The sequence below is a fragment of the Mus caroli genome, chromosome 12 (assembly GCF_900094665.2).
Source record: "Mus caroli chromosome 12, CAROLI_EIJ_v1.1, whole genome shotgun sequence".
Classification (NCBI taxonomy): domain Eukaryota; kingdom Metazoa; phylum Chordata; class Mammalia; order Rodentia; family Muridae; genus Mus; species Mus caroli.
This window is the reverse complement of record NC_034581.1, coordinates 65,931,748-65,947,719: the sequence shown is the minus strand read 5'-3', so window position 1 is coordinate 65,947,719 and position 15,972 is coordinate 65,931,748. Positions and strand designations below refer to the sequence as shown.

Sequence of the window (15,972 nt, the reverse complement as noted above, 5' to 3'; positions counted from 1 at the left end):
AAGGCTAAGGCCATTTTAAAAAAAAAAATACAGGTGATTCTAAACTAAAAAGACTAGAAACCTATACAGCCTATAACCAAGTGTAATGGGCAGCATCAGTTGACTCCTGGTTGCAATGGAAGAGGTACGAGTCTGCTATTTAAAAGTTCTTGAGACAGGCCAGGCGTTGTGGTACACACGTGTCACCCCAGAAGAGATAGGGCAGAAGCAGAATTGAGTTCAAAGCCAATCTGGGTTGTATTGTTTGAAGCCAGCCCAGGGGTTATCATGTGTTCTCTCAAAATGGGGGAAAAATTTTTGATGAGTTCCTGTGGATTCAAAGTGTGATCACAGTATCATTATGCTAGAAAATCTTCTTGCACTTAGGAAATGCATATTTGAATTTTTAGGAGATAAAAGACCACTCCTAAAATACTTTAAAATAACATAGCAGGCTGGGCATGGTGGCACATGCCTTTGATCCCAGAATTCTGGAGGCAATGGCAGGTGGATTTCTGTGGGTTAAAAGGCCAGGAGTTCCAGGCCAAGCAGAGCTACATACTGAGAGCCTGTCTAATAGGTAAAGCAGCAGTTGCCACTGGGAGATGGCAAAATTGCCGTATGGCTTTGGCCCACAACCGCAGCAATCTGGTCTCACGCACAGAGTTAAAGCAAACAAGGCAAAAATGCTCTAACTTTTGAAGCTGGGTGCTGACTACACATTTGTTTATTGTACGGTCCTTTCAACTTTCCATAGTTTAAAAAATGTAATGAAAGCTTGGGGTGGTTTCTTCCCAAATTACTTGACTAAGTCATCTAAAATGGGGCATGGTGGTGCATATCTGTAATTCTAGCTACTCACTCAAGTGATTAATGAAGCTTGAATGTCAAAATTCAGGGCCAGCCTGTGCTAAATAGTGAATTTCAGACCAGCCTGGGCTACAGCTTAGACCCTGTCTCACAAAACAAATAAGCAAACAAACAAAACAAAGACAGGTAAGAATTACCTGAACTTAAACTACCTGAACTTTTAACTAAGGAAATGTTTTGGGGGGCTGGAGAGATGGCTTACTACCTATGAGCCCTTATTGCTCTTACAAAGGACCTTGGTTCAATTCTCAGTACCGACAGAAGAGTTTACAACCACCAGTAACTCCAGTTAATTCTTGTGACCTCCACAGGCACCAGCCAAACACGTGGTCCGCATCCACGGGTGCAGGCAAAGCACTCACACGCAAAAATAGAACTCATAAACCTAATTTAATTTTTTTTTAAAAAAGGTTTCCGATTCATTATCCTCTCTGAGCTGGGTAAAACCTATTTAATTATTGCAAATAATATTCTACTCTAGAACAAGTCTAATGTAAATCTCAAAAATAACACCAACAGCCGGCACACGATTTATAGGTGTAAACATCTGGTTTTTATAACAAATAACAAAGTTTAACAGCAATAAAACAAATCATTTAGTACAGCATATAATGTGTTATATTAAATTTACACAATGATATATATATAAAACACATACTGTTTATATCATACAGTAATTCAACAACAGGAATATCAAAACAGGAATCCAAGGAACGACTACTCATGCACAAAACATGCATAGATCAGTATTTTAAAAACTCTATTTTACACAATACTGTTTACCAAAAGCTTTTTTAAAAAAATGTAATGCCCTTCCAGATAAGTCAGCGGTCCGGTGAGGGCTGAACTGCACTACTGTTCAGGTCAGTGCTTGGTGAGAGCAATTCTGTTTGGGCTTGGAGTCAAGCCCAGTAAGGGGGAATTTCTTTGCGCCAAGGGACCAACACTTTATCCCAAAGGCAAGCCCTCTAAGGGACAAACAGTTGTATTGGCTACAAATTAGGAGCAGAGAGATAGAAAGGCATCAAAAACTGCTGGATATATGGCCCATGAAAGGACTACTGTAACGAAAGCTGAGGCACTACAGGTGGCAAAGGTTTTTGTGAATCCTTTTAAGGTCCTATCAGTCTCCCTATCCAGTTTACCACCTCCAGATTAAAAGTCTGGTCTACTAAGTTCTAAATCCAGTAAAAAGTGTACTTCTAAGAAGAAAATAGGATGGAGAGACATCGTAGAGTGTTGACTATATAAAAAATTTACAGAAAGCAATGACTGTTTTGCTTGTTTGTTTGTTTGTTTTTTTCTACCTACTCTACACAATTGTATACGATGCCCCTCAACCTGAAAGCCCTTTCAGGGACAAAACCCTAAAGGATCAAGGAGCGAGTTCACGGCTTAAAATTTTTATCCACGGACCTTGGAAACAAAAGGTCTCATCCAAATAAAACTTGAACATCACACACCTGTACTTGGTCAGACACTCGGACGAAACATCTGATAATCAAAATGCATTCACTATCACCACCACTAAGACCTCAATATTCACTTCTAACTAGCGATACATCCTTCACCTTCCATTAAAGGCACTAGCGTCCATACATGACCGCGAGACATAATTTATCTTGGGTTTATCCTAGTGAAAGGAAAGTATTCCACTTAAGTAAGACACAAATATTAAGACAACACCTTTTTCTTTTTTCTTTTTTTCAGAGACTAGGGGGAGGAGAAGACACTCGCTACATCAGCTACTCAAACGGTAGTCATCAGTTTCAAAGAGCCAGAGCGGAAGCGGAGGATCTTCTTCTTGAGGTTGTGCGAGGCCTTGATTTTGACAAAGGTTTTTGTGGGACGGGTGTGGAGGTCTGGGGCTGTGACCGTTTGAATCGGGAGAGTCTGGACAAACTGGGACCAGATTAAACCCCCGCTCTCCTCCGAGTCGCTCGTGGTGGTGCTCTCGCCCACGAAGTCGCCTTCGCTCACGCTGGACTCGCTGTCGCCGAAGCAGTTGGTGGTGTAGTTGCTCTGCTCGTCCTCGCTGGTGTCCACCACCGTGGAGTGGAAGAGCGACTCGCACTCCGCCGAGTACTCGGAGTCGCTGGGCACGTAGGCATAGGGGCTGGCGTACGGCAGGGCCACAGCCACCGGGTAGGCAGCCCCATGCTCCCTGCGAGCCCTCCGGGCCCTCCGCAGGGCTTCTTCGTAGGAGACCTCGGCCGACGACTTCCACCGCCGGTAGTCGGTTCGCTTGTGCTTCGGTTTGGCCACCACCGGCTCCCGGCCATGCGCGTGCGCCCTGCTACCCGCCCGATGGCCGCCGGTGCCCAGGGCCCTGCCGGGAAGGCCAGCGTCCTGCAGCCCGCCACTGCGCCGGCTCTTGGCGGAGGTCTTCCTGAGTTTCTTATTTGTATCCGAGTCGTCTGGGAAACGGCACTTCTTGCCTGCCGCCCGCGGTTTCTCCCTGACGGTGGGCAGGCCGTGTTCCATGGCTGCCTGGCCGCGGGCCTTCAAGGTGGCGCTCCTTGCGACACCCGGGTTCCTGTGTGCACGGTGAGGCCTGGCGGCCGCCTGCTGCCCCGGAATGAACTGAGCTTTCACCAGATGCCCTTCCTCGAGGCTTTGAGACGAGCCCTCGCTTTTGAAGTCCAAGGCCGGCCTGTCCAGTGCGGGCACAGCCTGGAGGCTGTTCTTCTGCGACATCTTTTTCGGGAGCTGCAGGACTTTGCTCTCTGCGGGGGCGACAGGGCCTCTGCCAGGACTTGTTTTAGGAGAAACAGCGGAGGCCTGATTGCTTTCCTTCATGGATTCCCCCAGCCCGGCTTGACACCTTGTGAGCTCTTGAGAGGCTGCCTTGGCGGCTTTGGGCAGATGCTTGCTTTGGGGTTCCATGGCGACGCCTGCCGAGCAGCTCTCCGGCAGAGCCAACCTCTTGCTTTCTAACTGGTCTGTCTTTGAGTCTTTGGACCTCTGCTTAGGAGGGGAGAATGGCCCGTTTTCCAAAGAGGTTATTCCCCCAGCGGGCAAACACATCTGTTTTGTATTCTTGAGGTTCACACTGCTGCCCGGTGGGACGCCACTAGGGGCCCTGACACACACACTTCCATTCCTCAGAAGGCCCTTGGTAGGGTCAGCGTTCACACTGGTTCTAGGTTTATTGGTCCTTACAGGGTGTGTTTTCTTCTGCACGAGGCTCAGAATGTACCCATCCATTTTCTTACTGGATGCAGGATGGGAAGCGGACCACAAACTGCTTGGAGATGTCAGGGAATTGTCTGTTTTGGTGGCGTTCAGTTCAGATCCAATGCAGATGTCGCTGGCATGGTTCCCAAGCCCCTCCTCTTCCCTCAGAGAGTTGCCCGTCAGACAAAGGAGAAACATTGGGCTCTGCACAGCCACAGCATGAAGTGGACTGGGGTAGCGATATACGTCATTCCCGTTTTTAGACACAAGGTCACACTGGTATTTAGGATTCACATCTGCAATGACATCAAGGGAATTAAATTGTGGTGTGGAGGGGGAACTGCACACTGTCCCTGAGGCCTGGTCTTCACAGGGGCCGCCTTTACATTCCAACCATCCTATGAGATCTGAAAAACATGTAAAGACACACTGAAGAAATGAATCGGTAGAGCCACTTCGACTCTGACCAGAGTTACTAAGGTGAACTGGGTGGAGACAGAGTAGCAAAGGATCGAGAACTAGTCCACACTTGTTCCTCTGCAAGCTTACTTGAAGCGCATGGATGACTGAATGACAGCAAGCACTATTCAAGAATTTTGACCAAAAAAAAAAAAAAAAAGATAGCCATTCATAATGCTCTGAAACTACTGAATAATGTAAGGAAATACTTCATGAAGCTTAGTGAAAATCATGATATCAATCAGGATAAAACTTTATGCAAACAAACTCTGACATGAAGCACATCAAAATCCTAACGGTACCTTCCAGTGTGATAAGTGAAAAGCAATATTTACTTTCTGTTTCCAATAACTGCACCTTAGAACTTTTTGTTTTCTTTTTCTGGTCTACTCTCCTTCCTCTGGTTTCTCTTTAAAATATTTAAGACACTTGCTGTGGCCATTTTTGTATTTTTTTAAAAACAAAAAAATACAAAATGGAATCCATTTAAACATAACTATCCTTTGTGGGGAAAAAAATCAATAAAACAGATCAAGGCTTTTTAAAGGAGTGCTCTTATTTTTAACTTTGCTTATGTGTTAGTGCACCTGAGTGTGGTGCCCACAGAGGTGAGAAGAGGACCAGATCCTCTGGAGCTAGAATTACAAGCCGTCGTAAGCCACCTAAGGTGGGTGTTCTACAAAAGCAGTGTGCGCTCTGAATCACCAAGCCTTCTCACCAGCCCCCAGATCGTATTACAATAACAACTAATAAAATTTAACAGTCACCGTATACCTTTAACAGTGACAGAAAAGACAATATTTTAATAGGGTAAGGAATTTTTAAAGTTTGAGCAGTTTTGAAGGATAAATTTGTTGGGGCTAGAGACAAGGTTCAGCAGTTAAGAGCGCCTGCTACTCTCAGGGAGGGCCTGGGTTCAGTTCTCAGCACCACACGGCTGCTCGGAGCCCTGACAGCCCTAGAGGACCCTATGCCTCTTCTGGTCTGTGGACACTGTACACATGTGGTGAACTTACTCAACATTCATACACATAAAATCCTATTTTAAAAGAAGCTTCTTATATTTCAAAACTGTCCATGTCAAAATACAATGAAACAAGAGGGAGGGAGGGAGAGAGGGAGGGAGGGAGGGAGAAGGAGGGAGGGGGGAGGAGGGAAGGGGGGGAATGAGACCTCCCTAGCTAACACCATTTCCCATTATCCTCCCCAGTACCTTAAAACCCCGCTCTTTGCCTTAAAGTCACATTTGCCTATGAGCTGCCATTTATCTCCTGTCTCTACTTAGAGCAGACAAAACTGTCTCCCAAGACCCAGCCCAACTGTCTCAGTTATATAAGGATGTGGCATTTGGAAGCACTAGGGGTCTGTCTTGGAGGAAAACCTGTCCAACGTGCCTCTTAATGGGTTTATAAAGTTTCCCTCTGAAACCAGATCTGCGGGGTGATGGGAAGCAATCAACAGTGAACTTGAGGCCCAGACACGAGACTGACACGAGATAACAGGGTTCTGTGCTCTCCCAAATGGTCGATTGCTGCTGACAACACACACTGTACAAACAGAAAGGCTTGACCAATTAGCAACCTCAGCTGCTCAGTGTGCTGTCTGCTTTGTTGGACTCAATCAGCCTTGTACTTGGATGAAAACCATGAACGTTGTGGCCCATCCTGCTGCCACCCCCAGCTCCAATCCTCTTGCTTTCTCTGCTGTTCTGTTACCAAAATACAACAGGAATAAGGGGGAGCTCTTGAGTTCTGACTTTCAGGGGCAACTCTCAAGTGGAAATGTCTCACAATACCTGTGGCTGCAGGCCACTTAAAAACAAAAACAACAGATGAGATGGCTGAACATAGCCATTTCTGAATTCCCTTGGAGTGGTGGCAGAACATAAGTTAGATCTGAGTTTGAGTCCTGCTATGGCCCAACTATGTAACCTTAAATCGTTTAAATAAGCTCACTAGGCCTCGGGTCTTTTATATTTAATTTTATGTGTATGTGCCTGAGGGTGTGTATATATACCATGTGTGCAGGAACCTGCAAAGGTCAGACCCCTGGACCAAGAGTTACAGATGGTTATACTGAGACCTGAGCCCAAGTTCTCTACAAAAGCAGTAAGTGCTTTTAACTGCTGAGCCATCTCTCCAGCCCCTCATTTTCTTTTCTTAACTGTACCCCAAATGTTAACAATTGCACCCTGAAAACCTGTTGGGAAAATTCAAGGAAGATAAATATATACAGGTCATCATAAGTTCTTCCATACTTGCAATATCATGCCTGTCTGGGGCAGTGGAGAATTATGACATACAGACTATGGGCAGTTTCATTATGTGGAGTATTCTGAGAAGCTATTATGTGGAAGGGCCACCACTCCCAAAGTGTCAGCAGTCCTTGGCTAGACTGATGGACATAAAAAAAAAAGAGACAGAGAGAGAGATAGCCAGGGGTACCCCAGAAACACAAAGAAGAAGATAGAAATGGGGCTGTAGATGAATAGTATGTGTTTAATGAAAAGCCCTGGATTCAATCACCAACATCAGAAAGGGGTGAGAAAAGAAGGAGGGAGAGAGGGAGGGAGGGAGAGGGAGGAAGGGGAGATGTTAAACAGCAAAGAACCAGAGCTCTGTCTCTCTAATACAGGGACAATTCCTCCAAGAGTAAGGTGCCTTTCTAATTCCATAATGTAAAGCCGACTGTCACCAAAGAGCTGGGGAGTGTAGATGTTCCTCTAAGTCAAACTGTGGCATTGAGTACACGCAGCACACTGCCCAAATTATTTCCTATCAAAAGATAGCTGAAGCTACATAGCCATAAAGACCCCTGACCTCTTCCAATTAGAGCTTCAGTCCATGCTAAAATCCTTACCTGCAGATTTGGGGCAACCTTCTGAGATGGTCAAGGCCGCCTCCAAGGGGCTGCAGAAGCAGGTGCTGGAATGGCAACTGGACAAACACTCACTGAACACGGAGTTCGAGGAGTTAGAGAGGGAGCCAGAAGCTCCATCACTCAGCTCATAAAACCCTACAAGGAAAAGGATGGCTGGAATTAGGATCCTATCAAGCAATAACACACCATTATGTTAAAAAGACAAGAGGCAGGCTGGAGAGGTGGCTCAGCGCTTAAGAGCACTGACTGCTCTTCCAGAGGTCCTGAGTTCAAATCCCAGCAACAACATGGTGGCTCCCAACTATCTGTAATGGAATCCAATACATAAAATAAGTAAATCTTTTAAAAAATAATCATTTAAAAAGGCCAGAGGCTGGCACATCAAAGAAAAGGAAAACTCATTTTTGTTCCCAGTTCTTTGTGTGTGCAGGAGGGGGGGGGGTGTATCACACAAATGGTAGATTTTTAAACAAAATTAAGTATATGGTTTTATTTCAAATATTTCTTAGAGAAGGCAAAAATCATGTAACACTAGAGACAGTTCAAAGTTCCTTTCATCCTACTTTCTGTCCCATCTTTAAAGGTGTGAAAAAAAAGGAACCCACATCTGCCAGACCCTCAACTTTACCAGGAATGTTTCAGAAGGAATAACTGGTTTCTCTGGGTATGGCTGGGTACGGTGGCTCGTGCCTATAATCCCAGCATTCAGAAGGCTGAAGCTGGAGGACGGGGGTAGACTCAAGGCCAGCCTGGGCTACAAAAACAAAACCACTCAAGTAAATAGTATAAGAAAAAAGAAACTTAAGGAGCCAAATGGCTTAAAAGAAGGGGAAACTGCAGCCATCTCAGGAAGCTGAAGTGTGACTAATTTTCTAGACCAGATCTGATTTCTCAGGTTTCAAAGGAGGTCTGTTTGCGCTTCCAGAAATCTGAATGGAAGTCTGTCGTTTTAAAACTCAAGGATCACTGGGCAGCTCAACCCCATTATTGAAAATCTTATAGGGTTGAATTTACTTCCCCCTCGAGCAAATGAATGGTGGGCTACTGTTCAGTTGTTTTCACACTGGAAATAAACGCTAGATCCACTCGCTCGCTCACTCACCTGAGCTAGGCCGGCTGTCTGTCTCCAGGTGCTCTTCAGAAGTCTTCTCCACATCCAGTCTCAGGTCACTTATCTGCTTGTCAAGTTCTTGCAACTGATTCAACAAACCCGCGTCTCTTCTCCTCAAACAATTCTGATTAGAGAGAAGCAGGAAAAGAATATAAACAAAGAAGCACATAGTGACAAAACCTGAAAGTCCCCCATGGAAGCCACTCCTCTGAGTGTCCCCAAGCCCTTTTAGATCAAAATGCTACTGCATAATCAGAAGGCGAGGCATGCCCTCTATCTTTAGATCTTTCTCAAAAATTTTTTGGGGAGCTGGTGAGATGGCTCAGTGGGTAAGAGCACCTGACTGCTCTTCTGAAGGTCCAGAGTTCAAATCCCAGCAACCACATGGTGGCTCACAACCATCTGTAATGAGATCTGACTTCCTCTTCGGGAGTGTCTGAAGACAGCTACAATGTACTTACATATAATAAATAAATAAATCTTTAAAAAAAAATTTTTTTGGTAACACAAATTTTGTTCATTAAAAATAATATCAGGGCTATAGCATGGCTCATGGGTAAAGATGCTTGCTGTCCAGGCCTGGTCATCTGAATTCAGTCCCCTGAACCCGGGACAGGAGGGGAGAAACAGCTCCTGGAATTGGTCCTCAGACCTCCACAGGAGGGATATGCCACACCAATGCACTCATTTGCATACACCAATCACACAATAAATTTTGAATATATATGTGGCTGAGTTGTAGTTCCTTGGTAGAGATCTTGGCTATTGTGCCTGTGTTCGATACCTGGTACTGCAAGGTTGGAAAAGAGTTGTTTTTAGCTTTTACGAATCTATGCAAACTGACTTTTTATAGGTCCGGCGGGCAAGGAGTTTGCATAGACTTCGAATCATCTGGTGTGCAGCCAGTTTAAAGAAAATCCTTCACAGTGGGCTCTTGAAGTCAAAGTAACAGATTTTCTACATTACACTCTAATCTTTCTTAGGTGAGGTTTTCTGGCCAAATGTCATGGCCTACAGAATTTTGTTTTCTATTAGTTGCTTAGTGGGGCTTAATCAGTCTTAAGGCCTTTGAAAGTGAGAAATTAATACTAATAGCCAGCGCCAAGTATAATGTGAGCTGGCAGAATCCAAAACCCTCCAGGGAAAGCTCGTCAAGATTTGAACTCAGCTTGGGTTTCCCAAGGTGACAGATTGATTGTGCTAACTCACACTGCCATCTAGTGCTCCCCACTGCTGGAAAAGCAAAAGAACTCAAAAGGCATCTGGTTTAAATCAAGAATGCCAAGTCTACAAATGAAAATAGTACCATAAACATTGACTGGAGTGGAATTCTCCTGACAGACACACTGCCTTGCTCCCCTGAAGCGGACAATAGGAATGCGCTGCTCTCAATCTTGAGATTCGGGGAAAAAAAAAAAAAAAGGTGCTATTGTACAAGACAATACTGAAATGTAAACGACCAGTCACAACCAGAAAGAACTGGCTCAAATTCACGTACATACAATTCTATTCTTCTACCAAAGAAACAGTAAAAATGCCAAAACAGAGCTATTGCACAAACCACAGCACACATCCTTACAAAATAGATACATGGTCCTTGCTCTCGACCTATGACTTCTGAAAGCTTAGAGACGCAAGCCATATGCTTGTGTGCCAAAAATTGAATTTCATCAGAAAAAAAATGAATTAAGTAAAAGCACTTTGATGCTCTGTAACTACACACAAAAAAAAAATCTAGAAAACACGTGACAACCCACAACATCACTTTCAGAGGGCCATTATCTAGCTTAAGTAGTCTAATACAACACGCTGGGATAAGAATCTTTTTGCTGTTTCCAAAACTACATTTTGAGGTCACTGAAACAAAGCTGCCGCCATTATTTGGAGGCAGCATCAAAAGCTGTTCTCAACACATGAAGGTCCAAAGTTCTTTTTCTTCCTTGCTAATGAAGACTGCACAGAACGACTGAGACAGTGACAGAAATCCAATAAGATAAATACTCCCAGCGAGCAGGTTCTCTCTTCTCCCACCTCCACCACCAAGCACAGCTGGCGGACCGGATAAAAGAGGAGGGGGCAGGGTCTCCGGCCAAATTGCCAGTATTTGCATCTAGTTTTAGCTGCCTTATACAAAGGACTTCTATTTAAAACTAAGCACCAGCCCAGGCAAAAGAGACTTGCAGGAGAGAAAGCACCGGGTAGGGCACGGCTCCCAGCAGGAGCTTCGCCGTAACCGTAAAACTCAATGTTGGACAGTTAGGCAAGCAACAAGCCTCTTCCTCGCTTTTGTGCGCACCCCCGCCCCCCTTCCCGGGGTGGGATAACCAGGGAGACCACAAGGTGAAATGGCATTTTAAGTGGGGGTTGCAAACCTCGGAGGAAGGGGGCATGCAGTAGCCTAACTTTCAGACTGGAACCAAGGGACTCCAAGAATTCCAAATGCAGGATAGAAGAACAGCCACCCCTCCCCGCAATCCGCCAGCTCCTCAGGTGACACAAAGCAGGCATCCGCTAGCAACGCGTGGAAGTCACGGGCAGCGGGCATCCGCGACACCACGGGCTCAGGGAAAATCGAGGTGGGGGTCACGTCGCGGCCAGGGATCCCACTGCCAGAAGCCATCAGCCCACCCTCCAGCCAGGCCACCGGCCACCACCTACCAACTGCCTTCGCAGCAGCAAGATGTTCTCTTCCAGGAACTTCTCCTCCAGGCGGCTGCGCTGCGCCGCGTCCCCCCGCAGCTCCCCGGCGCGCGGCGCGACGGTCCCCACGGTCCCGGAGCAGCGCAGCGCACCGCGCACCAGCAGCTCTTGGCGTTGCCGCAGGTATCCCAGCTCCGCCAGCCCCGCCAGCGTGGCCTCCTGGCGCTCGCGGGTGCGCTGCCGCTCCGTGTCCGCCTCGCCCCTCTCGCGCCAGCGCCCCTCGGCCTCCGCGCCCCGGCCGGGGCTCAGCGGCTCGGGCTCGCGCGCTGCGTCCGGCTTCATGACCCCCCGAGGCCCCGCCAGCCCGGGAGCAGCAGTACACGCTAGGGCCCCGGCCGCGAGCTCATGCCTCCCGCACTCGCATCCCGCGCTGCTCCCGTCTGCCGCCCCGCAGCTGATAACGCCCCGGCCACGCTACGTCACTCCCGGCCCCGACACCCCGCCCGCCCGCCCGCCCGCCACCGCCTCCGCCGGCTCGCGGCGATCAGCTCCTGTCAGGCGCCCGGGCCGCCTGCGCCCCGCCCCGGCCCCGCCCCGGCTCCGCGCCCCCTTTTTCGGTCCGACGGCACCGCGGTCCCCTCGGCGCCGATTGGCTCGGCTCCATCTCCGGCAGCGGTGGCGGGTGAGGGCCGAGCATCTTGTTACAGCCAGCCCCGAGGGCCGGTCCGCGGGCGCCGTGGCTTTGGGCTCCCGGGACAACTTTCTGAAACTTAACCCCTTCCTCACGTGTCCACGCTCCAAGTCCTCACCCTTGGCTCTGGGTTTCTTCATCCCAAGCTAATGTCCACTCCGTACTCAGAACACCATTTCTTTGGACTTGGGTTTGGAGGTGGCCTTTGTTTTAAACTCTATTTTGTAACTGGAAGGGGAAAAAAAAAAAAAAACAATCAAGGACATTGTTCTAAAACTCTTTTTGTTTGTTTTAGCTTTTAATCGGAGCTTTGCTGAAGAAGGCCTTTCAAGTCTTACAGAAGGATGCTGTTGTGAGGCCAGCGGTCGTATCAATTCCTATAAAAGCCCAGACTTTATGAGGGGTGGCATGTGAGCACCTAGAGTTTGGGGGTTTTGTTTTGTTTTGTTTTATCGTTCCTTAGCTTCTGTTCACTAGAGCCCTGACTCCGAATCCAGACTGTCTGAATCTGATTCCTCTTTCATCCACGAATAGCAAGTTAACTGCCCTCCTTGTGCCTCCGTTTACCCAATAGTAAAATGGAGCTAACAGGCCGGTCTATTCTAAGAATTACAGTGGCAAACGACGTATAATACATATGCGGTGGTCCAACACATAAATCTTAAATAGTTATCGCTCTCCGGGAGGCGGAGGTGGCGCATGGCTTTTAGTCCCAGCACTTAGTAGGCAGAGGCAGGCAGATCCCAGGGTCGAGGACAGAGAGAGAGAACGATATTGTGCTGATGGGGTTTCTTCCCCCCACCCCAGGGGAACTTTTTTTAGAATTCCCCTAAAATACCATTCAGGATTTGACCTTGTGTCCTTGGGATGCCACTCAGTGGGTATTTCATTGGCACGGGGATCTATCTGGAAACGCCACTAGCTGGCTTATGGGAGCTGCACCTCATGCCTTGAATCCAAGAACCTCAGAAATTAAATTTAGGGAGTCACAATTTGAGATCATTAAGACAAAGTGTTCTATGAAGGAACACATTTCAGGTCATGATTTCGGAATTTTACACCTTTGTCCAGCTGCTCACTCCAGCAAGGAATTCTCTCTCTTTTTACTCTCTATGTGGTCTAATCTTCCAAGATCAATTTGTTCATGCCCCATGCCCCATACCCGTCCCCTCCCCCCTCCACCCCCCACTGGTTAACTGCATGAGTGCCTGGTCTTTCTCACACACTATTGTCTGGTTCTCTTTCTGGGCATACACAATCTGTGTGCTTAGGTGTTCCCTGCGTATCTTCTCTCCAGCTAGGCACAAAGCTCCCTGAAGGCAGGAACTGTTTTAATACCCTCATAGTACCAGTGCTCTCGCTAGGTACAAGGCCTAGAAGCATGCCACTAATAATTACCAGAGGACACTCTGGAGGATGCAAGATAGTTAGAAATTGTTCTTCTATTAGCATACTTTTAAACTCAATAGTTCCCACTTAATCTCTACAACAAATAGAATTAAGTTGACCTTTACCAAGAAGACGCAAACAAAAGCAAGCACTTCCATGCCTCACACTCACACCCGTTATCCCACACACACCTACACAAGCACCCCCACCCCCACCCTGCCTCCTACCTCCCACAGACATAAAAGGGAAGACAGCCTTGATTCGTAATTAGCATGATGTAAAAATGGAATCATATTCAGGTGTTCCCAGATGTACAAAGTTTACAGGACACACATTCTTTATGCCTCCTGTGTGTCAAACACTACACAAGAACTAATTTTGCTTCCTAGTTTCAGGAAGACAAATTTAGAATAATGTCCTGCCTTACATGACACAGGCCACTCTCCCAAGTCCTCTGCCATTGTTCCAATCTACTCATTTCTAAACAGACCTCTTGCTTTTCTAGTTCTGAATTAGGTTCCTTCTGGCTGGGTGGACCCTGTTATTGTGGCCTGTGCTATGTCACACATTGACAACTATATTTATATAGTTGAAGGGGTGGGAGAAGCTGAAACGTGTTTTTACACACTGCTAATAAATCTTGTTACAGCTGACAGACACGTCGCTGTGTCTCCAAACTTCTCCTCTACCTTCCCACCTCCCCCCCAACACACACACACACACACACACACACACACACACACACACACACACTGCTCCCCCACCAAATGTCCCTTTAGGCTGGCCTGTTAGTCCAAAGCAAGCCATTTGTCATAGCAGCTTGTTCATCTCCGGGAGAAAGCATTCACAACAAGTTTAAATATTAAAACTAATGTATGCAAAGGGTTCCAAAATGGGGGGCAGGGGTTTATGCTTTCCAAAGTATCCATTACACATTAATAAGTAATGCCGTTCATTCAGATGCCAATTAAAACAAACTTCGGCTTTCAAATGAAGTTCGAAGCAAGGAGCTCAATGCTGTAATTGTTTTTCCAGGAAAATTCCCAATGTCATCAGATTAAGTGTGACTGGCCTGGTTGCCCCTGTTCTCTGCTAAACCCAACAGACAAATACTCTCCTCTCTAGTTGAGCTTGCTGGATTTTCTTGATTCTTGAAGTCTGTTTTTCGTTTGTAGGTAACGAGGAAGCTGTTGCTAGTAGTCACCCACGGTCCCCTTCCATTACGAACAGGGTCTCACTTTGCTCTGTGGTCTTGATTTTTCTCCCTTTCTTTTAAGCAGCCACGGGAGCTTCTTCCTCTAATAGTGCAACTTATTTCTCTCCTTTCGAGTGGTGTTCAGCGCTAGTTTGGTCTTTCCCTCTTACTCTTCTCAGGAACCATGCGAGTGTGGCTTTAAAGACAGAATGGACCTGTTGCCTTGTGAATGCTACAAGCAAGAAAGCATGGGGGTTGAACACACCTCAACTGTGTAACATATGCTTAAAGATAGTTTCTAAGCAGTGCCAGAAAGGGCCCTTGCATCTCAGTATGAAGCTCCACCCTTGGACAGAACAATTCCAAAGAGCATCCCCATCGAAGTCTGAGCATCATTCTGCAAATTCCTTATCCTGCAGTGAATAGTCCATTGCAGACACAGCAAGGAGTATCAGTTCCACAGTTTGCAGTAGAGAAAAGCAACAAATGATGCTTGCAGCTTTTATGGTCAAACAGACAGGACTGCTGTAATTGAGGAAAGCTGTCTCCAGATAGGAGGAGGGGGAAGAAAGTGCAATCCTTTGGATTGGGTGATGACCACCATTTGAGGCTCTGGGATCAAAGCTCTAGCCAGACATCAAAGCCCATTTGAGTCTAGGGCCAAAAGAGCCACAGTGAACTAAACTTCATATACAGACTAATTATAGCTTGACCCCACAATCAGACGTCAGTGAGCACAGAGGAGAAAGAAAGCCGACATTGAAATAAAAGATCATCAAAAAAGAAAGTTGGTAGCAAAACTCGGCAACATCATGGCACTGAACACATGAAAAATCTTTTGAGGACAGAGAGGAATGGGGAAGGGTGTGGCAGACGGCATTCTCTGACAATGCTTGTGTTGTTTGAAAGACTGTGAAATAGTCTCTTCCATCCTCTGGGCTCCATGACCAAATACATCTCATCCCTGGGGGAAAAAAAGTTATCTTTTAGCTGGGTGTTAGTGTTAAAGAGGTGGCATATAACCAAGCTTTTGCTGAAGAGTCTCAGTGTGACTTCTGAAGATATCCATATGTCCAAGACTTACATGCTAATCACTGATGTGCCATCAACCCTGGATTTCAGTGCACTACCTATCATTTCTACCAGCCACCCTTACAGATGGCACACACAGTGTACCAAGCATACACAGTGAGTCCTCGAGAACACACCTTGGCTACTAACACCATGAAACAATGAAGAGTCTCTCATATCTAGCCAAATCCAGGTCACTTTCTTAAACAGTTATACCAGTTTGGTTTGTCCCCATTTCACTCTATTGAAAATGTTTTCCAGGGGCTGGAGTGATGGCTCAGCAGTTAAGGGCACTGGCTGCTCTTCCAGAGGTCCTGAGTTCAACTCCCAGCAACCACATGGTGGCTCATAACCATCTGTAATGGAATCCAATGCCCTCTTCTGGTGTGTCTGAAGACAGCGACAGTGTACTCATATAAATAAAATAAATAAATCTTTTAAAAAAATAGAAAGAAAGAAAGAAAGAAAGAAAGAAAGAAAGAAAGAAAGAAAGAAAGAAAGAAAGAAAGA

At 46.5% G+C, this 15,972-nt stretch overlaps 1 protein-coding gene across 2 annotated transcripts; it reads right to left on the bottom strand.

The window, feature by feature from the left end:
* Window positions 1-1,379: 1,379 nt before the first annotated feature.
* On the bottom strand, window positions 1,380-11,553 carry Dact1 (dishevelled binding antagonist of beta catenin 1). Of its 2 annotated transcripts, none has more exons than XM_021179203.2 (4): window positions 11,135-11,553; window positions 8,468-8,600; window positions 7,345-7,500; window positions 1,380-4,322 (listed from the first exon to the last, which is right to left on the bottom strand). In XM_021179203.2, exons 1-4 carry the CDS (start codon window positions 11,456-11,458, stop codon window positions 2,599-2,601), a joined length of 2,337 nt encoding a protein of 778 aa, XP_021034862.1. In that variant the 5' UTR covers window positions 11,459-11,553; the 3' UTR covers window positions 1,380-2,598. The 2 variants fall into 2 exon arrangements, with proteins under 2 accessions (XP_021034862.1, XP_021034861.1); XM_021179202.2 differs by having other exon boundaries at window positions 2,146-4,433.
* Between the last annotated feature and the right edge of the window lie 4,419 nt (window positions 11,554-15,972).